Source organism: Tachypleus tridentatus, chromosome 6, assembly GCF_004210375.1.
Source record: "Tachypleus tridentatus isolate NWPU-2018 chromosome 6, ASM421037v1, whole genome shotgun sequence".
NCBI classification, from domain to species: Eukaryota; Metazoa; Arthropoda; class Merostomata; order Xiphosura; family Limulidae; genus Tachypleus; species Tachypleus tridentatus.
This window is the reverse complement of record NC_134830.1, coordinates 141,620,396-141,637,284: the sequence shown is the minus strand read 5'-3', so window position 1 is coordinate 141,637,284 and position 16,889 is coordinate 141,620,396. Positions and strand designations below refer to the sequence as shown.

The window sequence follows — 16,889 nt, the reverse complement described above, 5'->3', positions numbered from 1 at the left end:
AAACAGTTAAAGTAATTGGGTGTCATACTTGCAACACCTGTCAGCATCTCTTCTGTATCCTCGAGTGCAGGCGAGAATCTCCGCTGGAACATACACTGGAAAAAATCAATAGAGCATTAATCTTTATTAGCATCTTTTGTGTCACCGTTGGCTTTTGTAGGATCGGTGCAAAAGAAAACACTACTTTTAACAAATAAATACTTAATTAAAAGTTTTAATTAAAATTTATTTTAACCACAGAAGTGTTTTTGTTTAATTCAGTGCAACACAGACATTAAATAAAAAAAAGTGTCAAGTAATTTTGAGAGGAACGTCGCCAAAGAATATCGCTTTAAGTGAGTTTTCGACTCCATTGTTAAACAAAAAGCTTTGTTGCTTCACCAACTTAAGTAGGCCCAGTGTGGACAGTTGGTTAAGGCACTTGACTCGTAATCCGAGGGTCGCGGGTTCAAATTCCCGTCACACCAAACATGCTGGCCCTTTCAGCCGAAGGGATGTTATGTGATAGTCAATTTCACTATTCGTTGGTAAAAGAGTAGCCCAAGAGTTGGCGGTGGGTGGTGATGACTAACTGCCTTCCATCTAGTCTTACATTGCTAAATTAGAGACGGCTAGCGCAGATAGCCCTCGTGTAGCTTTGTGCGAAATTCGAAACATACGAAACCAACTTAAGTATTTAATATATCGAGGTGCTCTCACATTATTGGAAACGTTAGATCTAAAACGTGATTTTCGCACACTATTGATTTAAATTCTTTAAGTTTACAATTTTTTTCACGAAAACTATGGATTCTTGGGGTTCATTTGCCAGAGTGTTTCTTGTTTACTTTTAGCCTCGTTATCTGCTAAGCCTTAAAACACAACCAGAAATTCTGTAACTATAACCAACGAATGTGAATTAGCTTAGAAATAAATATTGCAAACATATGGTTAGATTGATAAAATATTTGTTATTGAATTTTGATGACAGTTAAATTGTATTTATAATGCTCTCCAAAGAATAAATAATGACAGAATTCATTTCCTTTTTCTTTGTATGTACATCCGGCTTGGTTGTTTACAAAAAGTAAAACATCAATATAAAATTGTTTTCACTGAGAAATATTTGAGGCAAATATGGGCACAAAGTATTACTGTATAAGTGACATCAAGAACTGTTACAACAATGTTAAGTGAAAAAGATTTACTGACAATAGTGATTGTAAATTTGTTTTTTTATGGTTAAAAGTAGAAATCAAACATTTTGCACGTGAACTGAGAAATTTTAACGTGGTTGGAGTACCAACTCAAGTAAATTAGACGTAATAAATAAAACGAAAACTTCCCTAATATTTCAAACTGGAGTTCAGATAAAAATAAATATAATATTTACAAAGGTTCGCTTTACATTTTTTGACAATATTAGTCGTAGTAGATAATACAGATAGAACACTGTTTATGCAGTACCGTTGGTCAACAAAGGTATTGTTGTCTCAATAATACTGGAATAGCGTCCTTACGTGATTGGTTACAAAAATATCACATAAATTTAAAATAATGGAATGGGCTGTATTCCTCGCAGTGGGCAATTCGTATATAGCCCACTGTATAACTTTATACTTAAATTAATAAATGTAAACGACAAAATGAAAAATAATGGTGTTAAACAGATTAATTACCATATTTTTTAGTTTTTTTTAATACTTATTACGAAAAATTAAAAATCATTTTATAAGAATATGTAGTTATGTCTGTCTCTTAATTCTGTTAGTCCAATCGTACCCTACCTCCTCTGTCACACTCGGGCATTCACTCAATAACTGTTCCGTACATGTATACAATGACATAAATCTAGAATGTTTTGCAAACATTTTAGCCATGACTGTAGCATCTCATAATTTTGTGTTAGGCTACTGATAGAATCAACAAAATGTGTTGTGAATGCCACAGTATGTACAGGGTGGTCCGTCAGTCCCTACCCATTCATATGTTATTATGTTATGTTCAATTACGCATGTATTACAAATTTGTTACTTTTTTTTAAGAGAAATATGGCCGATGTTGAGGAAAATGTCTCACAGAACATGGCCTCGCATAATATTATGCAGCGAGAATGAGGAACAGCACACAGATACACTGGATACATAAGATATATGGATGGGTAGGGATTTACAGGCCACCCTGTAGGAGCTGATGATATTGTAACTTTGTGTCGTGATCAGACAAGTCACCGGCATGAATAAATTGTCCACATCATTCGTAGAATGATATACGGATCAAACAGTTATCCATATAACGCTATTTTTGCTCATTTTCATATGCAATTTTGGCATAGTTTTCAAGACGCGGAGCATATTCATCCAGTTTATTGTTACCATACAAAACAATGGATAGCTTGATTTCCAAAATAACGAATGCCAATGCCACTCTTCCCGTAAATCTCGTGAGCTAGAAAGATCTTTTATCACTTTTCATGTCTTATGATTTCATGCAAGATTTTATGTTGCCGCAATTCAGAGTAGTAACAATATTTAAAGTTCCGATTTGTAACGTGTTTTGTTGAAATAACACTTCAACCCACATTAAAATGTGTGTATATACGTTTTGTTTGTGCCGACAACAAACTCATTTCAACAACTACATAAACAAGTAGTTTTATGCAAGTATATTGTGCTAAGACAATAGTATGTTTACAAACAAGGTGTAAGCACAATGTTATATATTGTGCGTTTTACCGACAGCACCTGTATCCATTTCTCAATTTGCTGTTAAGGTACATTTACACATAACTTTTTAACTTGTCCATTTCACAGGTAAGCTACTAAAAATATAACATTCAGAAACTAAAGCATATATCAGTTAACAAGATAGTATGTTAATGAAAATTACTATGAATGAAATATTTTGTTAAATGCAATTTTTTGTTACTGTGATACTTCGGTTTTCAGTACGTACATCAATATTTCTATACGGTTTTATTTTAATGAACATCCTGATAGGTACTCCCCTTCGTTGTGTAAGGTAGTGTCCAAATAAAGTTTATTTGTTGAATCTTAGACAAAGCTACGCGACAGTTTTGTGCGCAAATTGTCTACAATTTAAGTGATAAAGTGAGAGAATATGCAACTACTCTACCTACCAGTAATTCTAAGCCAACAAATTGTGGGAATGATTGTCACACTATAACTCCCTCAAGGTAATACTTTTTGTCATTGGTATTCCTACATTATTTTACTTGTATTTAAATTTAATGATTCACCGCGTGATGCGATGTTTCACTTCAATAGTCTGTGTGAGGAAAAAACATTTTGGCAGTTCTTACTTTGGCAACCTAGTAGTTAGTTCATTCGTCTCGCTATCTGCCGACCACGGGATCGAATCCAATAATCAAGCATTTTAATCACATGTTAATATTGTGAAGATAAATCCCACTATTGTTTGCTTAAAGAGTAGCCCAAGAGTTGGTGGCGGATGGATTTTGTTTTGATTTTCGCGCATAGCTATACGAGAGCTATTTTGCGCTAGCTGTTCCTAACTTAATAGTGTAAGACTAGAAAGAAGGCAGGTAGTCATCACCACTCGCTGCAAACTCGAGCTACTCTTTTACAAACGAGTAGTGGAATTGAACGAAACATAATAACCCGCCCACGGGTGAAAGGGCGAGCATGTTTGGGGAGGGGGGACTGGAACCCGTGCGCCATAACCACCTGGCCCAATTAACTAACGAAATATAACGACTCCATAAATGGTAATGACGAAATAATACCTGGATGTATTGCAGTGTAAAGCCGCGAATTGATTCTTATTGTTTATTGAAGAACCGAAGAGTAAGCAATTAACATGCAACTAAGACTGAAAACATGAATGGACATGTTATACGAGACATGTCAAACAGAGCAAGAAAAAGATATTAACATGGTGTAATGGATATCAAATATGATTGGTAACGTCCAGTGTGGTGGAGCTATAGGTTCATTACATAACACGAATGACACAAAGGTATGACAACATTTAATATGTATACAAGCACTAAGGGGACACCATCTGGGCGGATGTCATGTTCGAGGGCAATGGGCATGTCGTCAGAGTCCAGTTCAAATTGACCTACTGCAACACATATACTAAGTTGGCTTCTAATATTTCTCATTACTTTACAAAAACGTCATAAATATCAACTTTAAGAAAATGAAAAATGTATGTAGCCACATTTGTCCTCTTGGAGGAGAAGGAGTCCTTTTGGAAGAGAAAAACTAGGATGCAGATTCTTGTATCCTAAGTTACAGAATATATGCAAACAAGGTTTCAGATGAAGTCGTAATTAACTATGCACTTCTATGTAGTCTTTATATCATTGAAAGTGGCTATTTCTAATGCATGCAGTTACAAAACACAAGTGTTCCTAATGTTGTTAAGCATTAGAAAAATCCTGAAATCAGTAGTTAACGTGCAAATAAATGCAGTTGACAATTATGTAAAGCAGGAATTAGGTAACCATACCAGATCCACAAGAATCCACAGCTGGGGATACGGAAGTGGATTTCTTGCAAAAATAGGGAAGCACACTTTCCAGTGCAAAACATTTTCAAATCATCCATCGAGAGAGAGAAAGAATTTTACTTACCAGTCACTATAGAAATAAATGAACAAAATGTTTTTTTCCGTTTGTCACATAGCTACACAGTGAGGAGAGGGCTACATGTGTTGTACCTACCACCCCCACTGAAATCAGTCTTTGGTTTAGTGTTATAATTGATTAGTTTGTTGTGAATTTCACACAGACCTTTCTTCACTATCTATCCTTAATATGGAAGTGACAGACTAGATGGGAGTCAACTAGTCAATACCACCCACCAACAGCTCTTTTACTAAAGTAAAGTGTGAATATACGTTACATCGCGACAAACCTCGGGATCCTCTCTTTACCAAGGAAAAGCGGAATTGACCTTCACATTATAATGCCCCATAGATCAAGAGGCAAGCACTTTTGGTGATAGGAATTCGAGCGTTTTATTCTCAGGTTGTGAATTTAGCATCATAACCACTAGTTCTCTAGCACTATAAGTCACCTTAACTGTTGAACTAATGGTTTATGGTAGAACATAATGGAATAACAAAATGTAGAAAACATTTATTTAAAGTGTGTACGACGTGTTTCTAAATCCCACAAAACTATTTGGTGGATTTATTACACTTTTGGTGCGATAGTTTGAGAAAATATACGTGTTCGAATTTCATAAAATACATTTTAATTTTCATTTCACATACTCTTAACGTTAAATACGGTATTAGAAAGTTATTTGGAACATTTATCGTTAATTTGAATGTTGAAATTCATAAGTATCTATAACGTTTGTTTTACTATTAGTTCGTAGAAACCAAGTTTCAAAATAGATAAAAAGTTTCATTTTATCAGTATTACTAAGCTCTCAAACTTTTTTATTAGTTTAAGTTCCTAACCATACACATCAGTTTATGGTAATAAAATAATTTCAGGCAAATTATCCATCAACAAAATAGAATTATAGATAAATATATTCAAATGATAAAAAAAGGATGAGAAAACAAGTTAGTGAGCTAAACATAACGTAAGCAATAAATATAACGATAAATATTGTTACGACAAACTATTAAAATATACTTCACGATCTATGACTCATTACAGTAATTAAAATAACATTACATGTGAAGGCAGTAATTCACACACATTCCATATCACACGTAGAGTAATATATCATTGATGAAACAGATATAAAGCTTAACAGGAATATTATTGAATATATTTAATTTCTGTGTCAAACCTTTGGGAATTCTAGTTATTTTAATACCACTTAGATTTCTAATGTGTTTTTTTTAACCCAGTTAATAAAACCAGAAAGAATCCCTTAGTTAAAATCGAGACTTAAAAGTGTGATACAAGTATTAACTGAAATTACTTTCATAGATTTTTCAAAAAGTTCTTTTGTTTCTGGAAGGTATAACTCACTTTTCAGTGCACCGATAAACAGTTACTCAAAACAATGGGAAAGAACCATAAAGTAAATTAACTTATTTAATAAAAAAAAGAAAAAGAAAAAAGATTTAGATGATTCTGTGAATGTTGCAAACTTTAGTGGCCTTCTGAGATACAGTAATTGTAATTTTATGATAACTCTTGAAGTTTTATTCTCTAGAACTCCAGAAAACATTTAGTTATACAAACATTATTCTACTCTCTTACCTGACCAATAAAGGTTTTTATCCAACAAGTATGTTCACATATACAGTGTAACACAAACAAATCAATAACAAATGCTCTGCAGTGATAGTCAAACAGTTTTTTTTTTTTTTGTAAATATTAACACAACATGAAAGAAACAAACAAAAATACAACTTCAGTACCTTTTTATTAATCTTATGAAAACTCGTGTTGTAAAGGTACATTGTAAAGTAACCACAATGCCATTGGCCCATAACATTATTAGGGCTAATTTCCAAATGATAATAACTTGAAACACATTGCAGTTCATAGTCAGATAATAGTATTTAATTAATGGAGGTGAATGAAAAAAACAACAAAAAACGATTATGATTTACTAATGCAACTTTTGGTTTTGTATGTTTCTTAGCCTGCAATCTTTACTTAGTACAGATACAGCCAGTAAGACTAAATTCTCACTACTATAGCATTTTGGACCATCAAAACATTATTCTACATATTTTGACCAAACCTTGAAAACTTGGATAATTTAAACACCACCAATAAGTTACCACTTCTACCATACAATATTAAAATTTTTCTGAACTGCTTTAGAGTACTTCTTAAACCTGGGTTTCATCTGGGTGTTTACAATGCATGTACTGTCAGAAGAATGTTTCAAAAGATTCTTGGTTTCTAGACTAAACACAATATTGTACTTCACGTCTAACTAAATTCAAGAATAAAACAATATTAGGCTATTGTATGTTCCTTCTACTATTTCTACACATCTTCCTCAATGAAATGTCAAAGGTTACTTCGTAATTCCTACAACGAAAGGTTATATTTCACGTTAATTTATAAGTATTCAAAATGATGGTAAATGAAAGTCATTCCTCAACATTATAAGGAGAATGCACAATTAATTCACACTTAAAGAAACGTTGAGAAGGAAATTTCATTTTCGAGAGAAAAATATTTAGAACTACACATTCATGTCCTTGCTTTATCCTCAAGTCCCTCAATCTTAAATAATGTCTCAGTGAACAATACTTTCTCTCTCTCTCATGCTCATACAAAAAGGAAAACACAACTATGTGATATTATTACAAACACAGGAATGAGCTGATCAAAGAAAGTGGAAAATGCTAAATTTTAGCTGAATAATTTATATATAAGTTGTTTAAAATTACACTTTTTTCTGTCAAAAGTAACACTAAAATAAAACAGGAGACAGAGGTACAACACTAGACTATTTCCCCAAAAGCAATTTCATTCAGATTTTAGTCCTGTGCCTGCAGGTTGTTCTTTCTCGAACAGGAAGAAAGTGGGTTTTCTTTCACTAATGGTATGGTTTTACATGCCATAGCTCTGATAGCCTGGCATGGGCTGGCTGTATGACTGGTACGCTGGTCCCATCATGCCTGGGCCAGCAGTCAACATCAGCTGAGGTTCAGGAGCTGAAAGAAAATCAAATATCATCATCTTAAAAACCTTATATTTTCTCACTGTGTGCTCAACAAACTTAAAGCCCATGAAATTTAGAGGTATTATAATTAAACAAATTCACAAAAATAAACCTGCTCCTTTTTGTGAGTATTTAATAACACATATACAGAACTACATCCAGGTTTTTAATTGGTTAACAGTATTTCCAAGTAACTAAAAGCAATACCAACTATCAAGTCAATACTAATGTTGAGGTATGTTTATAATCAACTAAAATTGAAAAAGTAGAGGAAATGGTAGAAAGTGCATTGTAAGTAACAAAATACTAAGGAAATAATATTCACAGTTAAGAATCAATTGAAACATTGTTACAACCAAGTTCCTCTGGGCTTCATTTGGATATTTTATTGTTAAGTACGAAGCTACACGATGGACTATCTGTGCTCTGCCCAGAGTTACTGAAATCAGATTTTTAGTGTAGTAAGCCTGCAGACTTATCACTGAACTGCTTAAGGTTATTTCTTGTAGGTAGTCTAATTTAATATCTTTATTCTACAGGCAACAAATTCTAATGAACTCACAGGAAAAGTAGTCATTCTACAAGTCAATGTGACTTTATGGTTTATTCTACAAAAGCCTTTCTTTATCAAGAAATTTAACTTATAAAAGTTAAAACTCAAAAACAACTTTCTTGTTTTATTTACAGCTTTCCATAATGTACAATATTTATAATCTTTTAAAGTAATTAAAAGCCAAAAAAGGCAATCAGTAAATGTTTGTTTAAGCAATACTCAGACATTTTGTACTTATGTGTCTACAAGCTAAATACCAGCTTTGATGTTGAATAACATACCTTTAGAAACTGAAATAGAAACTCTTATAACCAAAGCAGTGACAAAAGGTGGACCTTTCTTCTTCAGGGGTAATCTGGGAATGTCCAGTATAATTCAATGAGTGATATATAAAGATTTAGTTTAGTAACATCACAGACTGATGATCTCTATGACTTTACTAAACAAAGTCTTTATATCACTTTTTCAATTGTACTAGGCATTCCCAGATTACCCTTGAAGAAGAAAGGTCCACCTTTGAAAAGTGCTCAGGTTATATAAGGGTTTCTATTTCAGTTTTATCAAGACTTCTTGGACCCATGTGTTTTTAGCACATCATGAATACCTTTATAAACTTAGCTTTCTTTAATGACTACTAAAGCATATTTTCATGAGAGAAACCATGTGCTCTACCAAGTACATGGAACATTGATGATGAAAAATGGTAAACTTAGATCCCACAAAGTAACTTCACTTATGAAAATGATGGTATGTTAACAATAAACTATATATATAAACATTTCTTTACCATAAAATATTGTCTTTTGTTCATTTTGGGATGACTCTAATAACCTTTCATTCTCTTGTTCATCCAACTTGTCCACCTACAAATAACAAAAAAATTCTTATATCTCCAACTATTAAAAATTATTTAAAAAATTAAAAACTCATAACTTAAAAACTTTGAGGTAAATGTTTAAGTAATCTATAATAAAGCTAAATCATTACATACCATCCAGATCTAAACAGTACCATAATAAATTCCACTGTTACTTACGTGTTCATGCAATTTACTGTCTGCCATCATAACACAACAATTAGAAATAACTAACCATGTAAACATTGTCTACTACAACCACTTCGATAGTGCAGAGATTTAGTCAGTTTTAGAAAAGATTCAGTCAAAACACCAAATATTTTTTTGTCCTATGTGCTCAATTATTCATCATTGACAGATTCCAGCAAATTATTCCACAGCTAAATATGGCTTTATGAAATACTGTACTGTTAAGTTTACATGTGAATATGGCTTACAACATAGCAGCAACCATATGTTGAACTAGTAGGTTTGTAAACTTCACACATGAAAATTTTTACCAATGTGAATTTTAAAGAGACAAAGGTTTTTGAAAGAAGGGCTTCAGGGAGTCCATGAACCAGGGACAAAAAACATAACTTTGAAATTAGATTCACAAAGGGGCCCATCGATCAAAAAAGGTTACGAAACACTGATTTATGCAGGGTGTTGGAAAGTCACTGTACAGTTTTGTAATAATATTTTATTCTGTCTATTTCAAGTCAGCAACTGATAGCTGTGTTTAAAAACAAAATTAGAATTCAGGCCTGTATTGATGCCAATGGGGGTCACTTTCAACGTTGTTTATAATTGTCATTCATATTTACCTCCTGTACTCTATATTGAAACATGTCTGTTAATAAATATATAAATGCACAGTGACTTTCCGAACACCCTGTGTTAACATGAGCCAAATGCAATGGAAGTTGTTCCTTTTCCTGTAATTGCTATATATTCAACACCCATAAACCCCATAATTCCAATCTCAAAAATATGGGTAAGCAGTTTTTTTTTTATCATATCTCTTATTCTTCATGGCTCATCTGAAATTCTCAAACACTGTGGGATACACAGGTTAGTAGTTAGTTATTAATCTCTTCCTTACACGAGTATCGTACATACCTTGGTGACGTACTCCCTCATGACTTGGATCAAGTAAGGCATGGCATAGTCGATGATTTTGTGACGCCAGGCCAGTTCAAGAATTACGTCAGGTTGGAGAAGATCATAGCACTGGAACAAACAGGCCCCAAAACATTCATAATTCTTCTCTTCTAAAAACCAAGCAAGAAGCTCTTCTGCTATGTCACCTATCTTAGACTCGGCTGCATATTCCATGGCATCCTAGTGTGTACAGAAGTGGATATAATGATACACACACACACACACACACACACACATCAGCAGTTAATGGTTAACAAAACTAGTGTAGCATTAAAACAAGAAAATTATTGTTAGCAATAATACTTATACTGTAATTCACTATGAGTTATGATGGAAAACAAATGGACTCATTTAAAAAATGTTTGGTATAGTGGATTTATTCCAGTGCTAGGTTTAGTTGGTAGCAAGAGGAAAGACAAAACTGAAATATATTATAGTTTACTTAAGTACCACAACTTATTTAATCCAACTGAGGATACTATTGTTAGCCATGCATCAGGCAAAACGTATTGCTGTTGTGAGATATGGTAAAATCTGATGAAGGACATCTGTCATCAAAAGAACTCACCCTTCTAGAGTAACAGGTACTTAACATCTGTCATTAAAAGAACTCATCCTTCTAGAGTAACAGGTACTTAACATCTGTCATTAAAAGAACTCATCCTTCTAGAGTAACAGGTACTTAACATCTGTCATTAAAAGAACTCATCCTTCTAGAGTAACAGGTACTTAACATCTGTCATTAAAAGAACTCATCCTTCTAGAGTAACAGGTACTTAACATCTGTCATTAAAAGAACTCATCCTTCTAGAGTAACAGGTACTTAACATCTGTCATTAAAAGAACTCATCCTTCTAGAGTAACAGGTACTTAACATCTGTCATTAAAAGAACTCATCCTTCTAGAGTAACAGGTACTTAACATCTGTCATTAAAAGAACTCATCCTTCTAGAGTAACAGGTACTTAACATCTGTCATTAAAAGAACTCATCCTTCTAGAGTAACAGGTACTTAACATCTGTCATTAAAAGAACTCATCCTTCTAGAGTAACAGGTACTTAACATCTGTCATTAAAAGAACTCATCCTTCTAGAGTAACAGGTACTTAACATCTGTCATTAAAAGAACTCATCCTTCTAGAGTAACAGGTACTTAACATCTGTCATTAAAAGAACTCATCCTTCTAGAGTAACAGGTACTTAACATCTGTCATTAAAAGAACTCATCCTTCTAGAGTAACAGGTACTTAACATCTGTCATTAAAAGAACTCATCCTTCTAGAGTAACAGGTACTTAACATCTGTCATTAAAAGAACTCATCCTTCTAGAGTAACAGGTACTTAACATCTGTCATTAAAAGAACTCATCCTTCTAGAGTAACAGGTACTTAACATCTGTCATTAAAAGAACTCATCCTTCTAGAGTAACAGGTACTTAACATCTGTCATTAAAAGAACTCATCCTTCTAGAGCAGTGGTTCTCAACCAGGGGTGCTCGCACCCCCAAGGGGTGTGAGAGAGCGTTCCAGTGGGTAGGAGATAATATCTATTTTGGCCACCTTCACCTTTATTCTTATATAAATAATCACTGTGAGGGGTGCGGGGCATAAAAAAGGTTAGGAACCACTGTTCTAGAGTAACAGGTACTTAACATCTGTCATTAAAAGAACTCATCCTTCTAGAGTAACAGATACTTAACATCTGTCATTAAAAGAACAAGTTTCCAGAGTACAAGGTACTTTCAACTGGGTGTGTACCAGGTTCCTCGTGATTAGTGAAAGAAACAAAGATGCAGTTAAAGCTGATAAAAGCATATACTACAGGATGGATCAAATGAAATCCTCAGATAAACCTTTTTCACTGTCAGTAACCATTTCAACAGACACAGTCATGTATACTGGTCAGCCAGAAAACCTATTGCAACTATCCAAACATGGTCACCTGATAAATTTGTTTCAACTGAAAATTCATTTGAGAAAAAAATTTTGTAGAATTAATAACTTCCAATATATAAAGCTTGTCTGATTTTTTCTTCTTCTTAAATTCAAAGTACTGGAAGCACATCACTCCATCAGTGTGTCAAGGTATCCAAACAGTAAACATTCCCTTTCTGAATTTGTTGCTAGCTCCTAAGCTTATAATTATTCCCCCCCCCCACTCAGATTTCAGGTTTCTTAGTTTTGTGTTTCTACGCTTACCATTTTGCACTTTATATGTGTAATTATTGGTTAAATCCATGTTTACTGCACCATCTTGTTGAATCTTGAGAACTTGAACTAGTTTCTTACTTTGAGGTGTGACAGTGCTAAAATAAACATAATACTATGTTTATTTTAATGTTACGTAGTCTAAATTACAGTGGCTGCATGTACAAGTTAATCATGTTAGAAAATGGTAAGGCTGGACATAGTAAATAAAGTTATTTAAAGAGAAAGCTTTAAAATAATTCCCACTTGAGACTCAGGATAATTTGTAAATATAGTTTCTAATGTTCTTTTTGTTCCTGATGATAGCTTCATGTTAAGATATTACGATTTAGTAAATACTGTATACTAAAGGTGAAAGCAACCTAGTTAGAGGACACATGTCCCATTTTAATTGAACCTTCTGTTAAGTGAGATGTGTGTTTGCACACACTGTTAAGTATCAAAGAAGCTTAATTTTCTGAACACCAACAAAAGGTAGATAGCCCAATACCAAAGGAAGTATTTTTCAAATAATTTTTTAAAACAGTATTTAATATATTTTAGGATTTCATACTCCAATAAAGTACTATAGATCTGTTTTTATCCATGTACAAATTGAATTCTTTATCTACAAATCTATTGATTAAAATTAGGAAAATAGACAAAGAAATAAGGCAGGGCAAGACAGAATATTTTAATTTTTTTAACTATGTAAATTGCAACCAAAAATTTAAAAATGATGAACCTGAAGAAAACAATCTCTTTTACAAATGTTTCACTATTAGAGCTCAGAATACTATAATTATATAAATGTGAACCGTATTAATTCTGTAAAGTCTCATGCAGCTGTTTGTAGAAAGAAAAGAACATATCTCTGCTTCTGTACTGAAGCCTTCTTCAGAAGGTTTGTTAAAGAAGCTGAAACAATGCCAATTTTGATTTTACAAGGCAGTTGCTTCTCATTAAAGTTCTCAAATCTTATGCAAGCTCCCAATAAACCACATTAGATTTAACAATAATAATAAGAATTCTCTCAAAAAATAACAAAACCATATTTGATAATAAAATCTACTTTCTTCACTAATTTCCGTAGTTGGTATATAATTCACACTACAGATACAAATCAGATATTTTTTATTACTGTCGATGATACTTAATCTGCAACAGGAACTTTAACTCCCTGATGTTTTTATTATAATTTGTGGTTAACATTCAACATCCTGTAGTCAACATAAACCAAGTTATTCTGTCAGAAATTACAGGTACATATTGCACATGGGTACGCTCAACAGAAAATAAATAGTGAGAAGCGAGCATCTTCAGTATTTTTGAAAATGTTATTTTAATTCCATTCATATTGTACTAAATATACTGTACTAAAATTTAAAAAGTTGTGGTTAGTTTTTGAATTTCTGGAATATATTTACGTACTAGAAAACCATTTCATGTTTTTTCAATCTGATTTAAACAGTGCAATACTAAAAACAAACTGTATTTGAAGAAACTTGAGACTACAGCAGGATTTCAACCATTACAGATTGATTACATGCACCAATACAAGAATTCATGGGTGATTAAAGATATCTTAAATTGTTTGTCCTTCTTACACAAACCAACTTTTCATGCCTAAAAAATCAACTTATTAATAAGTTCAAAGGAGATTAAAATTAAACATACCTTAAAGAGTTTGTCCTTTTTTACATAGCTCTACCGATTGTTTCCAGCGATTATTTCCTTTGTACAGGTAAGCAGCAATACGCCGAAACTCAATAAGTTCGTGTTTCTCCAAACGCTGGGCAAGTGCAATGTTGTCAAAGTTGTCAAATGCATCAATGGAGGTTCTGAGGCCTTGAAAATCCTCTTCGTCAATGAGTAGGCCATTAAGAGCCTCATTGATAGCCTTATTGTTCAGGTTCTGGACTGAGCGCAAATATGATTTCACCAATGGCAAGTGATTCACCTATATTAAAAACAATAAACATTAAATTGACTAAAGTGAAAATTAAATAAAACAACTTAATCACAGTAATAAGTAGAGAAATAAACTGAAAATCATTGTAACTTAAAAATAGAATGTCATGTCAATAAGTTGCAATTTATTTGGGTTTATAACAGGCTTAAAGAACTTCATAACCTACAAACAGGATGGAACTGTGTGTATTACCATGTCACTCCTTTCAGCACTTCCCAAGCAAAAAGGGAGGAATTATAATAAACATTTAACAAAATGTAAAGCTGAAAATTTATTAGTTACTTGATATTAAGATGGTTGTTTTCTTCCATATGTTGAAAGTTATCTTTTTTTTGCTAAAGATTAAGATTTCTGAAATTCTTTTGAGATGTTCACAACTGTTTGGTATTGTTGAGGCTTCATCCTCATATCTAGTGGTGAGAACAGTAAGATGATAAAACAAATAAAAATTATGGCAAAGTAGGAGTCATCTTCAGATAAGATTGCTTTATTTTTCTAAGAGGGTGGATGGGTTTGGAATAGGTTGACTTGAGATGTGATAGATGGATGCTGTTAAGTTTAATGAAAAGCTTGATAAATACTTGAATGATAAGGACTGGCTTTGAGTTTATTTTAGAGGTTAGTATAATGGATGGGATTAGCCTAGGAGAACCAACAGGTACCTTGTTGTTCAAGTGTTATCCTGTAAAACATCTTTCTCCACAATACAACAGTGAAACATCCTGCATTATCACAAGTGTTTAGTCTTAACTGGTTTTTGATTTTATTAAAACAAATGAATAAGAAATATGAATGCTACTAAAAATACCAGCATTACATTTTTCGTTCTTGCACAGCTATGATTTAAAAAGTGTGACATTTTTCATAATTTGTTTTTTTTCTATAGACAAACATGACAGGTAAACCAGGTATAATAAATGACGGTGAATAACAGCAACGAGTAGCTACAAAACTTGATGCTTTGTTAATGAGTCGTTTCTAGGAAGCTCTAAACATCCACACATTAGTGAAGAAATTTGATCTCACCTTGGTGAAGAAACTGACAGCACGTGTGTGGTCCATCCTTGCAGAAAGAACAAGCAGCAAGTCATTAAGCAACATTGGTTTATAATCTAAGTAAAACTGTATGGCCTTATAGTACAGCTCAATATTTGCCACTTTGGTTATCATTTCTTTAAAGTGCCCTTCTCTCCAGGCCTCACTTGGATGGTTTATCATGGTGATGACTGCATTGTCAAACTCTTCATATTTGTCATAAAGAAACACCAATTCGGCCCACAAGTGAGCTTGTTCGGCTGCCCGAAGCACCTGTTAATTTCAAAAACCCACCCAAGTGGATGAGCCGTAATTAAACACCAAGTTATAATTCTAATAAATCTATGGAAAAAAACAAAATTTCCCTTTTGAAGTGTTAAGATATCCTTAATTTGCTTTTCCTGAGTATTTCCAAAATGAGACAGAAAAAAAAATTTAAATGAGGAAAAAATAGCATTTTAATATAAACACAAAATGTACGTTTCAAAGAAAATTTGTTAAAACTTTTAAAAGTTGATACAAGCTACTAATAATGAATTAATTATACAGATGACCTCATGAAAACAAAATAAAAAACTGTCTAACTAGCAAATTTTACTTAATTTTTTTTTAAATTATAACAGTTATGCTAACAGGAAGAGGGGGAATATGCATAACCTTAAACACTGAAAACTAAATTAATGGGACAATCCATGCTTAACTAGGAGTTACTATTTTGATGAGAAAGAGGATTTACTTACAGTAATAAGCTAAAATATATTAGAATCTTTTGATTCAGTACAAAAGATATATAGATTTGTTTTACCCACCTATGTAGGTTTTAAAAAAATGAAAATAATTCTTCATTTTTCTTACTTAGAGTTGCTCAAATGTATGAGATGAAATAGGGTTACTATTGTTTAAGTCCAAAGACAGGTAATTAAAAACAAAACAAAAAACGATTTTGTCCAACTACCATGAGAAAAACATTACATATTATACTTACATATTTACTTTAAATGCCTAAATACAAAAAAAAGTTTCAAAATTTATTTGAATGCAATAAATATGTAAAACACATAATTGTGAATTTTAATCATGAGGCTAGCTTGTATTCTCAAAGGTATTAAAACTTTAAAGTTCCAAACAACATTTCAACCTTCTTGAACAAGGTCAAAACGTTGCTCTATACTTTTAAAGTATTAATACCCATAGCAGCCATGTTGAGAATGCATTGTTACTTCAAATGGGTTTTTCGTCATCACTAAAAGGCTAGCTTATATTTTTAAGATGAAGACTGAGGTAGTTCAAAAATCATACTGTTTCTACATGATGTGAACACTTTTTCCAAGCTAGTTAAGCATGATTATAATTAATTATTACATCTGAAATTAGACTACAATTAAGCCTATCATACTTCTTGACACTGCCTTCTTTATTAGCAATAGATATTGCAAACATAATGTGGTTGGAATAATGCTATTATCAATTCCAATTCTTAATGATTCCCATACGACTTTATAAATAAAGTGATAAAAATACAA

At 32.7% G+C, this 16,889-nt stretch overlaps 1 protein-coding gene across 1 annotated transcript in view; it reads right to left on the bottom strand.

Moving 5' to 3' along the window:
* Positions 1-6,343: 6,343 nt before the first annotated feature.
* Positions 6,344-16,889, bottom strand: part of LOC143253876 (clathrin heavy chain 1-like) — a 47,460-nt gene continuing 36,914 nt past the window's right edge. The window contains 6 exon segments of the mRNA XM_076508382.1: positions 6,344-7,614; positions 8,963-9,038; positions 10,133-10,354; positions 14,037-14,057; positions 14,059-14,319; positions 15,358-15,639. Coding sequence (XP_076364497.1) covers positions 7,511-7,614; positions 8,963-9,038; positions 10,133-10,354; positions 14,037-14,057; positions 14,059-14,319; positions 15,358-15,639 — 966 coding nt within the window. The 3' untranslated portion in view covers positions 6,344-7,510.